The 19,290-nt window shown below is 37.7% G+C and overlaps 1 protein-coding gene across 1 annotated transcript in view; it reads right to left on the bottom strand.

Annotated features, from left to right (window-relative positions):
• Positions 1 to 19,290, bottom strand: part of VPS13A (vacuolar protein sorting 13 homolog A) — a gene marked incomplete at both ends in the record, with an annotated part of 250,174 nt that overhangs the window by 79,104 nt on the left and 151,780 nt on the right. The window contains 6 exon segments of the mRNA XM_080708999.1: positions 5,544 to 5,673; positions 8,423 to 8,556; positions 11,680 to 11,808; positions 17,484 to 17,630; positions 17,743 to 17,847; positions 18,103 to 18,498. Coding sequence (XP_080565125.1) covers positions 5,544 to 5,673; positions 8,423 to 8,556; positions 11,680 to 11,808; positions 17,484 to 17,630; positions 17,743 to 17,847; positions 18,103 to 18,498 — 1,041 coding nt within the window.

Here is a 19,290-nt window from a genome sequence, read left to right as displayed (position 1 = left end):
ATTTTTCCAAAGGGGTTGAAATCAGAGAACTATAATAACATATGCACACCCGTGTTCATAGCGGCACAATTTGTAATAGCTAAAATATGGAACCAACCTAGGTCTCCATCAACAGATGAATGGATTGCAAAATTACGAGAAATACACACGATGGAATTCTACTCAGCTATAAAGAAGAACAAAATCATGTCATTCGCAAGAACATGGAAAGACCTGGAGAATATTATGTTAAATGAGATCAGCCATGCACAGAAAGAGAAGGAACTTATGTTTTCTCTAATATGCCCAAACTCTGAACTACTAAGAATACCAGAGGGACTCCAGGTAATGGAGGGGAAAGCTCAGCAAAGCTGAAATGGAAGGGTAGGAGAGGAAGAAGGCTGAGACTGATTAATGGAGGAGCTACATTCTAATATGTGTAAAAGTAAGAATGTAGCATGGTTAACCTGGACACTCACTGTTGGGAGGGGGAAGGGGAAGTAAGGGAGGAGAGGGCACCAAGCACAGTCTGAATGTATGCCATTTTCATTATGATCCAAATAAAAATAAATAAAAGTATAAAAAAAGAAGCAAGAATATATGAAAAATTATTACTCACATATCCCATAGAGTCTAAACTGTTTTCCTCTAAAGTTATTAGTACGTTGAAGCCCTACTACATGGTATGACTGTAAGTGGAAAAGAAGCATTTATAGAGATAATTAAGGTTACATGAGGCCCTAGGGATGGGGCTGTCATCCAATATTATTAATGTCATTTGTGACACTGAAAAGCTTGTGTTCCTGTTTCTCTATACAAACCCCACCATTGGTGCTACAAGAGGACAGAGCAAAGAGGAGGCTACCTGCAAGCCAGAATACCCAATGAGAACCTGACCATGCTGGCACCCTGATCTCACACATCTATCCTCCAGAACTATGAGAAATAAATTTCTGGTTCAAACGACTTAAATCTATGGATTTTTGTTATGGCAGTTTGAACAGACTAATACAGTATCCATTTTAAGACATTAAAAAATATTATCAAGTTTAATCCAAGAAGAGATGACAGAATATGGATTAGAGTAGAAATTGGTGAAACTGAAAATATAAGTATAAAAAATTTTATAGAAAAACAAAACAATGTGTTTTTGGACAAAAAAAGTAACAAAAGTGATAAATCCTCTACAAAATTCATTAAGAAGGGTGCCGGGCAGGAGGCAGAGCCACGTGTACCAAGAAATTCAGCGCTGCTGTGCTGCACCAGGCCGTGGTGCACTTAGAACAGCAGATCCTGCTCTGCACAGTGAGGCTGTGGGACTCTGCTCTTGGAAAGGTGAAAAAATTCATTGCTACCAAGTGCCTGATCCCACAACCTCTTCAAACCACACATACTGTCTTCTCTTATTCAAAGAAAGAAAGAAAGAAAGAAAGAAAGAAAGAAAGAAAGAAAGAAAGAAAGAAAGAAGAAAAAATATTGGAGAGGGGTCAAGATGGCCGCAGTGGCAGCCAGGATTCTGGAGATGCAGACAAAATATATCCAAGTGATCTGGAAATTTTGGAAAAATTCCCCACGAAGGGGGACTGCTTCTTCCTTACATGCTTAAGAATCCTGGACATCATCTGTAAGGAGGAAGCTCAGTGGAGACCTAGGAGGAAGGTGGTGTTGGCAGCGGCAGCTGCAGTGGTGATGGAGTCTTGTATTTGGGAGAGGCAGCGATCTGATCCAACCCACCCCGATCTTCTGAAGAAATTGCCCCAAAGGAGGAATGCTACTGTCACGCATGCTCAGGAATACTGGACAACAAGCAGTGTGGGAAAAGAGTCTGGGAAAGAATTGAGATGATGGAGGCAGCGGCCAGTACTTAGGAGAGGCAGACACCTGATGCAACACACCTGGATCTTTTGAAGAAATAACCCCAGAGGCAGAATGCTACCACTGCACACGCTCAGGCACTTGGGACAACATGCTGTGTGAAAAGGGCGCTCAGATCGAAGCCTGTCGAGGGGTAAGGCTGGTAACCCAGGAGAGTGAGGCCAGTATTGGAGCCTACCATGAGGCAAGGCGGGTGCAGGGGCCTCCGAGCCGGTATCAGAGCCTGCAAAGAGGGTAGGCTGGTGCCGGGGCCAGCGAGGCTGGGATTGGGGCCTACCGTGAGGCAAGGCTGGAGCTGGGGCCTCTGAGGCTGAGACTGGAGCCTGCTGAGGAGTGAGGCTGGTGCCAGGGGTCAGCCTGGTCAGGATTGGGGCCCGCCGTGAGGCAAGGCTGTTTCTGGGGCCTCTGAGGCCTGGATTGGAGCCTGCCGAGGGGTTAGGTTGGTGCTGGAGCCAGCAAGGCCGGGATCAGAGTCTGCCGGGTGGCCAGGCCAGTGCCGGGGTCGTCAAGAGCGGGATAGGAACTTGCAATGTGGCATACACAAATATCACAGAAAATAAAAAACCAGATGCTTTCCCTAATATGCAAAAACTAGGAAGAAATAGGTAATAAGAAGAGATCTAACTGAAGAAAGGGCCCTACAGAGGAGCAATTAAGGTGACCAATCAGAGGGGATGGGATGGGGGTTGGGGGTGGATGGCATCTCTTTAAAACTCATGATGTATGTAAACAAATGTATCAAAGTTAATCACCAATCAAGCATGGGACTGAGGGAGGGGGAGGGAATAGGATGGGGATGGGATAAAGGCTAACTGAATGATGTGTGCTTGTATATCCTCACAAGTCTTGTATTCCATTGTATTGTATGACTACAATGCACCAATAAAAAATATACATAAAAAAAATTTATTAAGAAAAAGGGGAGGAATTACCAAAAAAAATTACCAGGAATGAAAAAGGACATCACTGTAAGTGCTAAAAAGATGAAAACTAAAATTATTAACTATTTAGCTGAACATATTACAGAGTTTACATGAAAAGATCAGACTTTTGGAAGAACACCAAAACAGAACAAGCATAAATAGAAAACTGAATAGTCCTATATCAAAAAACAAAAGCTCATAATTTAAAACCTTCCTACAAAAACAATTACAGGCTAAAATGGCTTGTCTTTATTGGTGAATTTTATCAAACATTCAAGTAAGAATCGTACTAATTTACATAAAGACTTAAATAAAATGGGAAAATTTCAATTATTTCCCAATATTTTAAAGAAATCCATACAGCCTTGATATCAAAACCTGGAAAGGAAATTATTATAAATAGGAAAGTTACTGACCAAGTTCTCTCATGAATATAGAAACAGAGGTCTTATTAGCAAGTCAGTTCCAAAAATGTGAGGCTTGCCCAATATTCAAAAATTAATCATGTAATCACCTTCAATATAAGGTAAAGCCCAAAAGTCATAACCATTTTTTTTCTTTCTTTTTTTTTTTTTTTTTTGCGGTACTGAGGTTGGAACCTAGGGGCATTCTATCTCCGAGCTATACCCCCAGCCCTATTTTTTATTCTTTGTTTTGAAACACAGTGTCACTGAGTTGCAAAGGGTCTCGCTAAGTGCTGAGGCTTGTCCTCGAATGGCAATCCTTTTGTCTCAGCCTCCCAAGTGCTGGTATTATAAACCTGCACCACCATGCACAGCCATATAACCATTTTCAATAGATAAAAAGTATATGATTAAAAGTCCAATAAACTCATTTAATTAGACTCACATAGATAAACCAACTACCTTAATTTGATACAGGATATTTCTTTAAGAAAAAAGGCAATAACCAAAATATTTAAAAAACCTAGTACAAAAACATATTTGATGATATACTGTTTTATATTTCATCCATAATGGGATTGGGAAAATCACTGACCGATAGGCAGGCAGAAAAAAAATAGTAACTAGAACAAAGGAAAAAAAGACATGGAAATCAGGGTCAAATGAAGATGAATTTTGATAACACAACTTCTGAAAGTTATTATTAGAAAATTACCTGACTTCAGCCGGGCGTGGTGGCGCATGCTTGTAATCCCCGCGCTTGGGAGGCTGAGACAGGAGGATCGTGCAGGTTCGAAGCCAGCCGCGTGCACTGGCTTAGGAGACCCTGTTTCCAAATAAAAATGTAAAAATAGGTCTGGGAGTGTAGCCCGGAGGTAGAAGGGCTTCCAGGAACCCCAGTACCACCAAAAAAAAAAAAAAAAAAAAAGAAAATTACCTGACTTCATCATTATAACTTGCTACTTAGAAAGAAACTATAGTATACTTACTGTCTTCTTAAATGTTAACTTCCTTATAGAAGTTAATTCTAAGTAACTATCAATGCAGAGAATTCATGTTTATGAGGTGATGGTTGAAAGCTCTTCTTTCAACAGTTTTATCTTTTGTAACAATAGAAACCAGTAATAATGTAGACAAAATAAGACTGCTTCTAGTTTATAATATTGTGGTTAAGATGAAGCTTGCCAGAAACTCATTTTGTACAATGAACATAAAGAATAACATAAAGAAATTTTTTTCTTTTGAATGCAGAAATTTTTTCTTATGGGTTACATATATATATATATATAATTTTTTTTTGGGGGGGGGGTACTGGGGTTCCTGGAAACCCTTCTACCTCGGGAATATACTCCCAGACCTATTTTATACTTTTTTATTTGGAAACAGGGTCTTTTAAGCCAGCGCAGCTGGCTTCGAACCTGCGTAATCCTCCTGGTATCCCCTTCCCAAGCACAGGGATTACAAACGTGCACCACCATGCCCGGCTTGGGTTACATATTTTTATTGGAGTAATTGTGAACGATCCTACACCTTTGGAGTAAAACTAGTGCTTTCAGGGTTCTATTATATTTAGCTTCTGGGTGGATTTGAAAAAAAAAACATATAGGTGAAAGTAAAAAAATAAAAAATAAAAAAGAGCTTGAATATTCCACTTTAGATCTAGCAGTTTTTTTTTTAGAAGTATAGTCATAGCCAGGCGTGGTGGCGCATGCTTGTAATTCCAGTGCTTGGAAGGCTGAGACAGGAGGATTGCATAGGTTCAAAGCCAGCCTCAGCTACTTAGTGAGGCTCTCAGCAACTTAGTGAGACCCTGTTTCCAAATTAAGTATAAAAATGGTCTGGTAGAAAAGCCTCTGAGTTCCACCCCCAGTAACACACACACACACACACACACACACACACACACACACACACACACACACAAAAGAAGTATAGTCATAAAACCATCCTTAAAATCAGCATGGCTACAGAAAGAGAAGAGACATATGTATTCTCTAATATGCCTAGAATAGGGAGTATTGGGGATACCAGAGGGACTCCAGATAGTGGAGGGGAAACCTCAGCCAAGCTGAAAGGAGAGGAAGAAGGCTGTGGTTGATTAATGGAGGAGCTACAACCGAATATGCGTAAAGGTATGAATGTAGCATGGTCAACCTGGACACTCATTGTTGGGGGGGAGGGGGGGAGGAGACCAAACACAGTCTGAATGTATACCATTTTCAATATAATCCACATAAAAATTAAAAAATTAAAATTAAAAATATAAAGACAACAGTATAAAAAAATCAGCATGGCTAAAAAGAATACTTTTAAAATATAAAACAACTGTTGTGAGCACCATAATAGTCAATTTCGTACTTACATCCTTTTGTGTTACTTCTCCATAGCTTTTCCCACAATTCCACTTCAGTTTTCTAGAGCCCACTGGATCAGCCCATGTATAAAACACTGCTTTTCCAGGAGGAAGGGAATCTTCTATTTCACTAAGAGAACTGACATAAGTAGCAAAAACATGCATTAAATTAAATACAACTACATGAATATATAAAAATGCAAAATATTTTATTGATTCTTAACTTATTAATATTTTATGGATCCTTAATTTATTAAGAATAGTCTATATTCTGACAATTTTCTTCTTTACATAATGAAAAAGCATTCTCTACAAAATAATGAGGAAAATATTTGTTTTATATAAGAAATAAAAATTTCAAATCTTTGAAACTACTTTCTCAAGTTTTGGGTTGTTCCCCCCCCCCCCCCCCCCGGTACTGGGGATGGAACCCAGGGGCATTCTACCTCTGAGCTACACTTCCAGCCCTATTTTTTAGTCCTTTTATTTTTGAAACAGGGTCTCACTGAGTTGTGAAGGGCCCTGCAAGTAGCTGAGGCTGTCTGCGAACCTTGTTCCTTCGGTCTGCTGGAATTTCAAGTGTGAGCCACAATGCCCGGCTTTCAGTTTTTGTTTTAATTTTAATTATAGAAAAAAAAATGACACATAGTCTGATCAATATTAAATCTAAGATAATTTAATTGGTAATCCTTTTTAAATATTGGTCTTATTGTTGCAAAAACAATTATAACCAAATTATTTTTAAAAATTGTAAGACATAAGATACAAGTATAAAAATTCAAATGATTTTGAAATAAAAACACATAGAAGTTATCAATCAATGAAGTAATAAATAAGAGTTTTTTTTTTCTGCAGTAGTGGGGATGGAACCCAGGTACCTTATACCTTCGAGCTACAACCCCCAGCCCTATTTTTTAGTCATTTATTTATTTATTTATTTATTTATTTATTTATTTATTTATTTATTTGTTGTACTGGGGATGGAACCCTTCTACCTCTGCGCTACACTCCAAGACCTATTTTTTATATTTTATTTGAAAACAGGGTCTCTTAAGGCAGTGACTCTGGCTTTGAACCTGCACAATCCTCCTGTTTTTGCCTCCCAAGTGTGGGGATTACAAGAGTGCGCCACCACGTGCGGCCTGATCTTTTTATTTTGAAACAGGGTCTGACTGACTGAGTTGCAAAGGGCCTCACTAAGTGGCTGAGGCTGTCAGTGAACTGAGATCTTCTGGTCTCAGCCTCCTGAATGCTGGGATTACAAGTATGCGCCACCATGCCCGGCATAAATAAGTTTTTTGAGACAAAGTAACTTACCTTGTAGATTAAAAAACATCATTGGGTATCAAGTAATATTAATGTAAACTGACAATAATCCTACCCCTATCTTTGTAAAATGTTTAAACGTTATGAAAATGAAGGGGGCCTGTGTACACATCGAGGAAAATCACCACTAAGGAATAAAAATGAGCCTTTTCTTTGTCATTCTGCCTCTAGGTGAGAAAGCTCAAATACAGAGACAGACAACCATCAGGCCCAGAGCCTCAGCCGGCCCCGCCTCTAGACTGCAGGGATTGCATTTCTACTGTTTATAAAACTAACACATGATTTATTATTCTTATAATATGGACAGTAACAAATAAGCTATGTTCTTTCTCAACATCTTAAACAACAGAGTATAACAGGCAAAGTACTTACTCAGTACTTTCAGTACTTATTAAGCCTAGTCTTGTAGTTTTTTTTTTTTTTATCATCAATGAATGGGTTTTTGTTTGTTTGTGTGTGTGTGTGTTGTCTTTTTATTTTTGGTGGTACTGGAGATGGAACTCAGGGGCATTTTACCTCCAGAATTATTTTATTTTTACTTTGAAACAAGGTCTCACTAAGTTATGGAGGGCCTTGCTAAGTTCCTGAGGCTGGCCATGAAACTGCAATCCTCCTGTGTCAGCCTCCCAAGTACTAGGATTACAAGTGTGTGTCACCATGCCTGGCTTCATATTTGACTTGAATTAATGAGTACAAGTTTTATAGTTAGCCTTAGAAGAAAAATGTAAATGCAATAATAAGTATGGACCCACAGATAAAAACAAGGTGTCCATACAATAAATTCAAAACAGCCTTGGACTACTAAGTAGAGGAAGATAAAGTTGCATAAATTGTATTGGTACAAGGAGGATATGACATCACAGCAAAAAGAAATAAGTGATGTTATGAGTAATCCTAAACCATCAAAATTAAATTATGGTATTTAAAGAGAAAGTTCTTTTTTCATACATTTCAGCAAGAAGAGTAGATCTATTGTTTGACAAGTCTAAAATTAATTTTTTTTTGGTGGTACTGGGGGTGGAACCCAGAGGCTTTCTACCTCCAGGCTATACTCCCAGACCTATTTTATATTCCATTTGGAAACAGGGTCTCACTAAGTTGCTGAGAGCCTCACTAAGTAGCTGAGGCTGGCTTCGAACCTGTGCGATCCTCCTGTCTCAGCCTCCCAAGCGCTGGGATTACAAGCGTGTGTCACCATGCCTGGCTGACAAGTCTGAAACTTGATATCTATGTTTATTAAAAATATGAAGCTTTGAAACAGACAAAAGTCAGAGACTCATAACAAATCTTGCCACATTCATCACCAGAGTCAATAATGAGCAAGTTTTGTCACATCTTGCTTTAGCTCTTTACGGTTCTAACTTTGATGTACTTAAAATAAATTATAGATAACAAGTTGGCTTTAAACCTTTTACTTCAGTATGCCTTTGATAAAAAAATGAGGCACTGTTTACATAGCCACAGTATCATTACTAGTTTTTATGGCTTTCATTATTGAAGCAATGACTTACCACCTAGATTCTGCTAAATTGGGAGTTATTATATTTGTACTATTTTCTTACCTTTGTTTGTACTGAATGAGGTCACTCCTGGTGTGATTTATTAATAGAAAGGTAGCTGCTCCATCATGATAATCTGAAAATGTAATAACTGTAGAATGTTCAGCCACATTAACTTCTGCTATAATACCTCCAAGCTAAAAGAAAGGAAAACATTCTTTAATGGGATCATTTTCCCAAGTATATTAACTAACAGAAATTGAATAATGAAACTATTCATAAGTTTTTAACTTACTTTTTTGGAGTATGGCTTAGAAAACAATTAAGAATTTTGCCATGCATTTCTAGGAAAACACAAATCTCTATTATATGCAGATGAAGGCATACTAATTCACTTTTTTCTTTCTTAAAGGAGTGTAAATAACTTTAGATTTGATTTTACTAATGGATAGTTGGATTGTTTCTTCTATTTTATGGGGGAGAGTGGCAAGATTTTTTATCGGTACACACATCACTCATTTAGCCCTTCCCCATTTCTTCTCCTCTCCCTCCTCTCATGTTCAGTTTATTGACTTTGATGTGTTTGTGAATGTTTACATCATGTACATTAGGGAGTTTCCCTCTTCCCTCCTCTCTTCACCCTTAGTTCGATCGACTTATTTGCTAAGGTTTCTCCTTCATGTAGAGTTCCTCCTATAACCCATTTTCTCCCTAGCTTCCACATATTAGAGACAGCATCTGATTTCTTACTTTTTTGTGACTGACTAATCTCATTTAGCATAATATTCTCCAGCTCCATTCATTTCCCTGCAAATGACATAATTTTGTTCTTTATGGCTGAGTAAAATTCTATTGTGTTCATATTCCATAGTTTTGTTACATATCTTGGCTGATTCCAGAGTTTGGCACCTGTGAATTGTGTGGCTATAAACATAGAAATGCATGCATTAGTCTAGTGGTTTGGTTTCCACTCTTTTGGGTAGATACCCAGAAGTGGGATTGCTGGATCATATGGTAGGTTCGTTTCTATTCTTCTGAGGATCCTCCTTATCAATCTCTCACCAGCATTTGTTGTGTTTTTAATGATTGCCATTCTAATTTGGGTGAGGTAAAATCTCAGGGTAGTTATGATTTGCATCTCTCCTATTGCTAATGATATAGAACATTTTTTCATATCTTTATTGGCCATTTGAATTTTTCTTGTGAAGTGTCTATTTAGTTCACTTGCCCATTTTTTGATGGGGTTGTTTTCTTAGCAGTGCGTTTCTTGAATTCTCTGTATATTCTAGATATTAGTCCTCTATTGGAGGAATAGTTGACAAAAGAATTCTTCCATTCCATCAGCTCTCTGTTGAGGTTCTTGATAGCTTTCTTTGGTGCACAGAAGTTCTTCAGTTTAACATAATCCCACATACTGATCTTCCTTTTGATTTCTTGTGCCTTTGCCTTTGGGGTTGAGAAAGTTTTTACCTGTGCTTATGTACTGAAGTGTTGGACCCATGCTCTCAAGTAGATGCAAGGTCCCTGGCCTGACTTGTGGGTCTCTGATACATCAAGAATTGACTCTTGTTCAGGCTGAGAAAGGGGAGTTTACTTCCATTGTTAACCCGTTTTGCCAACACCATTTGTTTAAGAGGCTAACTTTTTTCCAGCATATGTTTTTGGCCCCTTTGTAAAATATCAATTGGCTAAAAGTGTGCAAATTTGTTTCTGTTTGTGTCTTCTATTCTGCTCCACTGATCTATGTGTCTGTTTTTGTGCCTATACCATGGTGTTTTTATTATTATGGCTTTGTGGTAGAGTTTGAAGTCAGATACTGAGATGCCTCCTGCATGGTTCTTGCTGATGAGAACTACTTTGGGTATTCTGGGTTTTTGTTATTCCAAAAGAATTTAAGGACTGATTTTTCTATGAGGAAGGACCTTAGTAATTTAATGGGTATCACATTGAATCTGTAGGTCACTTTTGCAAGAATGGCCTTTTGTGTGTGTGTGTGTGTGTGTGTGTGTGTGTGTGTGTGTGTGTGTGGTACTGGGGTTCCTGGAAGCCCTTCTATCTCTGGGCTACACTCCCAGACCTATTTTATATTTTTGAAACAGGGTCTCTTATTCCAGCGTGGCTGGCTTTGAACCTGCGCAATTCTCCTGTCTCCTCCTCCTACTTATAAGCGTGCGCCACCACGGCCGGCAAGAACGGCCATTTTTATATTTATTCTGCCTATTCAAGAGCATGGCAGATATTTCCATCTTCTAAGGTCTTCTTTGATTTCATTTTTCAATGTTTTATAATTTTCCTTATAGAAATCTTTTACCTCCTTGGTTAGGTTTATTCCTAAGTATTTTATTTTTGGGGGGTACTTTGAGTATAAGTAATTTCTGGATTTCTTTTTAAGTGGATTTACGGCTGCCATACAGGAAAGTTTCTGATTTTTTAAGATTGATCTTATATCTAGACACTTTGCTGAATTTATTGATCATAAGCCTTTTAGTTGAGTTTGCTGGGTCTTCGAAGTCTAGCATCATGTTACCAGCAAATAGGGATAATTTTAGTTCTTCTTTTTCTATTTGTACTCCTTTGATTTCCTTCTCTTACCTTATTGCTCTGGCTAGTCTCAAGTAATATACTGAATAAGAAGTGGTGATAATGGACATCCTTGTCTAGTTCCTGTTTTTAGAAGGAATTCTTGCAGTTTTTCACCATTTAATATGATGTCAGCTGTGGGCCTGTTGTATATTGACTTTATGATGTTGAGGTATGTCCCTTCTAGTCCTGATTCTCTGCAGTGCTTTTAGCATAAATGGGTGTTGGATTTTATCGAATGCTTTTTCAGCATCTATTGAAATGATCGTGTGATTTTTGCCTTTGTTCTGTTTATGTGATGAATTACATGGATTGTTTTCCATATGCTGAATAGTCCTGCATCCCTGGGATGAACCCTACTTGGCCATGGTGTATGATTTTCTTGATGTGGTTTTGAATGTGTGTTGCTAGCATTTTGTTTAGCAGTTTTGCATCTAAGTTCAACAACAATACAGGCCTATAGTTTTCTTAAGTTGTCTTTATTTTATGTGATGCTGGCTACATAGAATGTATTTGGGAGAGTCTCGTTTCTTTCTACTTCATGGAATAGACTTTCTTTGTAACAAGCTTTTGTATTTTTTTTCCTTTTGTTATCTTTTTCTGTTAAAAAGAAATGTTTGTTCATTTTTGGTGAAAGGGGAAAAAATCAACAGGTAATTATTTGATACAAGGAGTTAAAGTATAATACTAGTAAGTATATATTAACTTTCCTAATGATAAATGTGAAAAACCTCACTTACTTTATTATTCAGACGCAGTAAAATGCAATTTTCTTGCTTGTTAAAATATATCCTTTTGGGAGGAACTTCACTCCTTTCAACTTTAACAAGAAGTTTACTAGAAACATCCTCAGGCCAAAAAGGGATACACTAAAATATAAAATTATACATATTTATAAAAATAAACAAATTTTATAAAAATCTTATATCATTTTAATAAACTCATCATAGTAGTAAAAAAAAAAACCCTTAAATTCTCAACAATGCTCTCCTTATTGGGTTGCTTAGCTAAACAGTTTCAAACTATAAATCTAGAGATGGGTTGTCACTGTGAGCCCTGAATATACAAGCAGCAATGGGTATTTTGCTAAGAGCTATGATAAGCAGGTTCTCAGGAGTGGAGAGGCTGTATAATGCATTCCAGATCTTACAGAGGAAGGCCAAACAGTCAGCAAGTAAGCTGAGCCAAGAACCAAGAAGCAGATAATCAGTTTAAAGCAAGGGTACCTTCAGTTGCTAAAAACTAAAATTAGGTTTGTGCTTAATTTGGTAATTAAGTAGAAGTAAAAGTACACACATGACGAGTCAGGACATGTATTAAATTTTGGATCCTGGTTAAAGACTAAAGGAATAGAATATAGTAAAGACCTGAAAGAATGGAAAATAGGAGACAGAACAAAGAGAAGAGCTAAGAGAATAAGAATGGAGAACCAGCCTCTTCTGTAAAGTGTCAAGTCAGCTCCATCTTGGGCCCTAACCAGACTGGTCACTCATACTTTTTTTTTTTTTTTTGGTGGTGGTGGTGGTATTAGGGATGGAACCCATGGGCCTTCTGCCTCCGGGCTACACTCCCAGACATATTTTATATTTTATTTGGAAACAGGGTCTCACTAAGTTGCTGAGAGCCTCGCTAAGTAGCTGAGGCTAGCTTCGAACCTGCACGATCCTCTTGTCTCAGCCTCCCAAGTGTGGGGATTACAAGCGTGCTCCACCATGCCTGGCTCATACTTTTCAACAGACAGACTCTTCATGTGTGATACCAAATCATTATCATATATGACCTGGAAACAATTTTGTAGCAGAATTAAGTGTTGTTGAGCTGAGTGACTTAACTTTAGTTAAAGGGAGTTTTATTAACCCATAAAAGATAATTAATGGAAGTAGATATAGCATAAGGCTAAGGATGTTAGAGGCTTAGAATGTTCCATGGCTGAAATCTTCCTGCATCCGAGCAAGAACTTATCTGAAAAAGTCAAAGTAGCAGCAATACTAATCACAAGGAACTGGGAAAACTAAAAAATGCTGTGCATTCTAAATATACCCAGGCTTGTTATTTTTGTTAACACTGGCTTAATACTATGTCTTTTATATTTAATAATGTATAATGTCTTATTAAAGTGTTATGTGCAAGACCTCTTGAGACTTGAAAAAGTGCTAAAGTTCTTGCCTTTTTTAGGGGGAAAATAGAGATATAAGTAATTTTAACAAATCAAGAGAAATCATGGTCATGAATATGCATTGTAAGGTAAAGTTGACCACCATAAGTTAATCAGAATGTAAACTGGGCATGATAGTAAATGCCCATAGTCCTAGTTACTTGGATGCTGAGGCAGGAAGAATGCCTGAGCCCATGAAAGTTTGAAAGCAATCTGGGCTGCAGGCCCTGATGGCCCACACCGAAATCCCAGTACCTGGGGGGCTGAGACAGGAGGACTGCAGGTCTGAGGACATCCTCAGCAATGTAGTGAGATTCTCAGCAATCTACTGAGACACTGTTTCCAAATAAAAAAATAAAATAAAGCTGGGGGTATAGCTCAGATATAGAATGTTCCTAGTGGGCAACATAGTAAAACTCCATCTCAAAAACAAAAACAAGCCGGGCATGGTGGCACACGCTTGTAATCCCAGAACTTGGGAGGCAGCGACAGGAGGATTGCGCAGGTTTGAAGCCAGCCTTGCTGGCTTAAGAGACCCTGTTTCCAAATAAAAATATAAAATAGGTCTGGGAGTGTAGCCCAGAGGTAGAAGAGTTTCCAGGAACTCCAGTACCACCAAAAAAAAAAAAAAAAAAAAAATAGAATTTTTTTTTTGGTGGTACTAGAGATGGAACCCAGGGGCTTTCTACCTCCAGGCTAGGCTACACTCCCAGATCTATTTTATATTTTATTTGAAAATACGATCTCGCTAAGTTGCTGAGAGCCTCAATGAGTAGCTGAGGCTGGCTTTGAACCTGCGCAATCCTCCTGTCTCAGTCTCCCAAGTGCTGGGATTACAAGCGTGCGCCACCACGCCCAGTTTTTTTTTTTTTTTTGGTGGTACTGGGTTTCCTGGAAGCCCTTCTACCTCCGGGCTACACTCCCAGACCTATTTTATACGTTTTTAAAATTTGGAAACAGGGTCTCTTAAGCCAGCGCAGCTGGCTCCAAACCTGCATGATCCTCCTGTCTCCACCTCCCAAGTGTGGGGATTACAAGCGTGCGCCACCATGCCTGGCAGAATTTAAAAATTTTAAACTAGCAAAAGAAAATTTACCTCATTTAAACTGAAAACAAAGAAACAGAAAGCAAAATTTTATAAAGCTGTTATCCATTTCTACTGCAATTAATGTGAATACAAATTGCTGAAATTAAAAAAGTCTACAGATTTAGTTCTTAAACCATACTCAAGACCTGATAACATCTATAAGAGACATATAAATTAAAATAGAAAAATCACGAAAAGCACAAAAAAGGGATGTCCATGACATAAGTTAAGCAAAGTTAGAGCTGCAATTTTAATATCTAGATCTATACACAACTCTATATCCAGCAAACCAAGAGCACATGAACTTACTAAGAGCATAGGGAACATTAACAAATGGAAGTCATATATTAAACCAATAAATATTGAGAACTTATTGTGTTTGTTTGTTTGTTTGTTTGTGGTACTAGGGATGGAATGCAGAGGCTTTCTACCTTTACACTCCCAGACCTATTTTCTATTTTATTTGGAAACAGGGTGTCACTAAGTTGCAGAGAGCCTCACTAAGTAGCTGAGGCTGGCTTTGAACCTGCACCATCCTGTCTCAGCCTCCCAATAGCTGGGATTACAAGCGTGTGTCACCTCACCTGGCGAGAACCTACTGTGTTTAATCACTCACCACAACCCTCCAACCGCTCCCCATTTCACTTAGAGTAAAGTAAAATCATAATGGCTTACAAACTTCTGCGTGGTAACTGCTCACTATTGTTATTATGCTCTTTTTTTCCCTTTCCAGTAACATTGGCCTCTTTTGCTAATCCTTGAACATGTCAAATACTATTCTTCTTCAGAGCCTCTATTATAGTTTATCCTTCTGTCTCTAATGCTCTCTCCAGATATACACATTGCTGAGAAGCCCAGTTCCTGGCCAAAGACTTATGCTATTTTTCAGGCAAAACCTAATACAAAGGCTCTATCAGGCAGGCGGCACAGGGCTAAACACCTTCCTCACACTCCACCTGGGGCACGCCCCTCAATACTTGTCCATACAGCTGCATTTCTAGCCCAAACATTTGGAAGCTCCCTCCTTTGGAGGCCTCTGTGTCAAAGACCTTCAGCAGAGGCCTTCCTCGGGAGCCTCTGCAAGATCTTAACAGAGAGGAAAAACCTTGAAAACACTTTTTTCTATTCTCATAGCTCAGTACTTTTCTACTCTTAGTTCTTCCCTGTTGCCCTCTTCCAGCCATCAGGTTCATCAACTGCCAGAGCCTTTTGTTAAGGGCTCTTTGAACAGGGAAAGAATCCATTTATCTGCGCTGATCAATGTCATTAGATGGGAGAAGTGGAACAGAGGGTAGTGGGAGCTTTCTGTGACTGAGGCTCTGTGTAAGTGATAAAAGTTTGTTACTTTCATCTTTGCTTGTTGTCTTAGTCACCTACTCTACCATCTTCAGTGACTAGCTCTCATGTCCTTCAAACCTGTAGTCAAAGGTGACCTAAATGAGTCCTATTTAGACCATTTTATGAAAATTAAAAGCCATCCCTTAAGCCAGGTGTGGTGGCACACACTTGTAATCCCAGTACTTGGGAGGCTGAAATGGAAGGATCTGGGTTCACGGTCAGCCTCAGCCACTTAGTAAGGCCCTGTTTCAAAAATTAAGAATAAAAAAAAAAAAAAAAAAAATCAGGCTGGGGGGGGGGCGCTGGCTCGGAGGTAGAATACCATTGGGTTCAATTCCCTGTACTACATACACACAAAAATCTCTTGCTCTTGGTAAGTTTCAATACCCTTTATCTTGCATGATTTCTCTCCCCCGTTAGACTTACCATCTTTAAATATACATTTTATTAATTCTGGTATTATAAACATAGATTATTAATTATTGTTTCTCTTCATACCCATTGAAATATAAACTATTTGAGGTCAGAAATGCGTAACTTAACAGATGCATTGCAAAGCACATAAAAAGCACATATCTGTACAAATAAAGATCTGTTGAAAGAATAAACATACTTGAAAAAAATTAAACTTCTGAAAAGAAAATATAATTATTCAAATAAAAAAACAGCTAAAGTGTGTCTTAGACAGCAGTTTAGACATAGTAAAAAAGAGAAAGAGAAATTAAAAGACATACATGTACAACTTATCCAGAATGCAGCATAGTTAAATAGAAAAAAAGAAATGGAGGAGAATATGATTATCTAACAAGTCTAAATAAAGACCGAAAAGGAGAAGGGAAATTTTCTAATGGCAGATGATGTACATTAACAAACATATCAATGTCAATCACTAAACCAAACATGAGAAGGAATGGGGCAAGAATTAGGTAAAGGCTAACTGGGTGATGTGTGCATATATGCCTCCACCATCTTATACCCTAAGATGTATGACAACAATGCACCAATAAAAAATTTTTAAAAAGAACATAAAAAGCCGGGCGTGGTGGCGCACGCTTGTAATCCCCGCGCTTGGGAGGCAGAGACAGGAGGATCGTGCAGGTTCGAAGCCAGCCGTGCTGGCGTAAGAGACCCTGTTTCAAAAATATAAAATAGGTCTGGGAGTGTAGCCCGGAGGTAGAAGGGCTTCCAGGAACCCCAGTACCACCAAAAAAAAAAAAAAAAAAAAAAAAACATAAAAAGAAAGAATGAAGGAGAGGCATATTTAAAGAGAAATTACGTTCAAGTTTTACAGAAAGTAACTATTCTATCAAATCTAAACCAATCATCCAGAAAACTTTTATCCAGAGGTCTATTAATTCATGATGGCATAGTATCAAAATTTCACTTACAAGTTATTTCTTTAAAAAAGTTTGGCTTAACCTAACTATGAAAGTATTTATAACAGCATCCTGAAGAAAACAAATCATTTCTCCCTTTTTGATATATTCATACCATAGACTTCTATTGATGTAGTTAAGTGGTTGGTAATTATTGTCTACATTCCTGATCAAGTTATATATTTTTAGAGAGAAAGGTACAGTTTTCAATAATTATCTAAAGCCTAGCAAATATTTTCACTAAAGATTCATGGAATTGAAACAATGCTGGGGTGAGGGAGGGTCAAGATTTTAGGTATCTTATTGGGAGAAGAGGATCCAAATAGATACAATGTTTAGCCAGGCGTGGTGGCCCTCACTTGTAATCCCAGCACTTGGGAGGCTGAGGAAAGAGGATCACAGGTTTGCAGCCACCTCAGCAATGTAATGAGGTCCCAGCAACTTAGTGAAACCCTATTTCAAAATAAAGAATAAAAAATAGGGCTCTCTATATATAGCTAGTAGGTAGAATATCCCTGGGTTTCATTCAAGGTATGACAAAAATAATATAAAATAAAATAGATACAATGTTGAAACTCATCTACTCACCTGATCCAACTCAAGAGAGAGCCATTTATTACTTCCCTCTTCAGCCACTGATATATGATATTTGCTTTTATTTTTAATCATATAAAAAGGGGTAAATGTCACAATTCTGGTAATGTTAAAACTGCTGAGATCTATTGTGACACCAACCTAAGGAAAAAAAATTAACAGTTCAAAACTGTTATCATAGCATCTATACAAATTTTAATTAAATAATCAAGACATGTTTTAAATAATTTCTTAAATACAGAATTGAACTCACTTGATATTCCATGTTTAGTCCTTTACATTTAACTGCTCCATGACTACCAACAGTATCAATTGAAAACTGATCTGACAATTCACTATCAGTTACCATAAGCTGAACCTAGGGCGGGGGGAGAAATATTTAAAATCTATTATAATTTAGGTACCTTTAAAATGCTTATTTAAATTGTTATTTTTTTACTTTTTAGTATAAATTAGTTAATGCACTAAAAATTTTCATTATTAAATGCTAATCCTTTAAACTTCTAACAAATGTTATTTTTCTCCTACTTTTAATAATATTTTATTCTTCAGAATGCTAAAAATTGGAATGAGAGTAAAAAAAAAAAGCGCAAAAGTAAACAAAGTTACATACCTTATTGTTATTAAAAAAGTGATTTGGCTGAAAAGAAAAGAGAATTGGCTTTTTGTAATTAGGTGGATGCTTTCGATGAATTCCATCTGCTTTGTATTGTAACATTCGACCAGTCTTATTGACCATCCAATATGGACTATGAAAAGCAACAACTGCTTGACCAGTACTGTAAGTCACATGGATAGCAATATCTAAGTCAGTCTTTTCCATTTCTGTGACACAGGTAAAATTGATGAAACTAATGTCTTGTTGATTAGATTTTATATAATATTCACTTTTCCAATCATGATTGAGATAGTCAAGTAATTTTAAATGTAGCTTGGCTTTATCCATTTCTACAGTGCAAATCTGGTCTGAATGTCCTTCATTTAGAGTAAGAACTATATTTTCAATCCCCTGTAATAAAAAATACAACAAAATTAAAAATGGATCTGAATATGGCCGAAAGTTCCACTTATCTATTCCAAATGCCACACAAAATGCTTCTAATATGCTTGTCAGAACATGTTTGAAGATGGACATTCAAGGTTTAACCCTACAAATGTTGGAACCTCTACAAAATATTTAGCCTAGATTTGAGTGTTTGTAAAATGGTCTAAATAACCTACTTCAAAGGACCATCATAGCCGGGCGTGGTGGCGCACGCTTGTAATCCCTGCGCTTGGGAGGTGGAGACAGGAGGATCGCGCTGGTTCGGAGCCAGCCTCGCTGGCTTAAGAGACTCTGTTTCCACATAAAAATGTTAAAAAAAAAAAAAGGTCTGGGAGTGTAGCCCGTGGGAGTGTATACCGGAGGTAGAAGGGCTTCCAGGAACCCCAGTACCACAAAAAAAAAAAAAAAAGGACCATCATAAAGATTAATAATGTAATATGAAACTTGCTAAAAATTCTAATAAAACATTATAATTAGTAAGACAAAAAAATCTTGTGTTCCAGTGATTATTGTTTTCAAAACTGAAAAATAATACAAAACATTGGAGACTGATGGTAATCTAAGATAAGTAATTCCTATCACCTCCCAACTGTGTTAAGTTGTGTTTTGCTTTGACAACAGTACTGGAGATTAAACTCAGGTACATTCTGTCACTGAGCTATATGCATCTTTACATTTTATATAGAGACAGGTCTTTCTATTTTGCCAAACAGGCCTCAAACGTGAGACCCAGTTGCCATGACCTCCCGAGCAGAT

Source organism: Muscardinus avellanarius, assembly GCF_963383645.1.
Source record: "Muscardinus avellanarius genome assembly, chromosome: 13".
NCBI classification, from domain to species: Eukaryota; Metazoa; Chordata; class Mammalia; order Rodentia; family Gliridae; genus Muscardinus; species Muscardinus avellanarius.
This window is presented reverse-complemented; position numbering and strand designations above follow the sequence as displayed.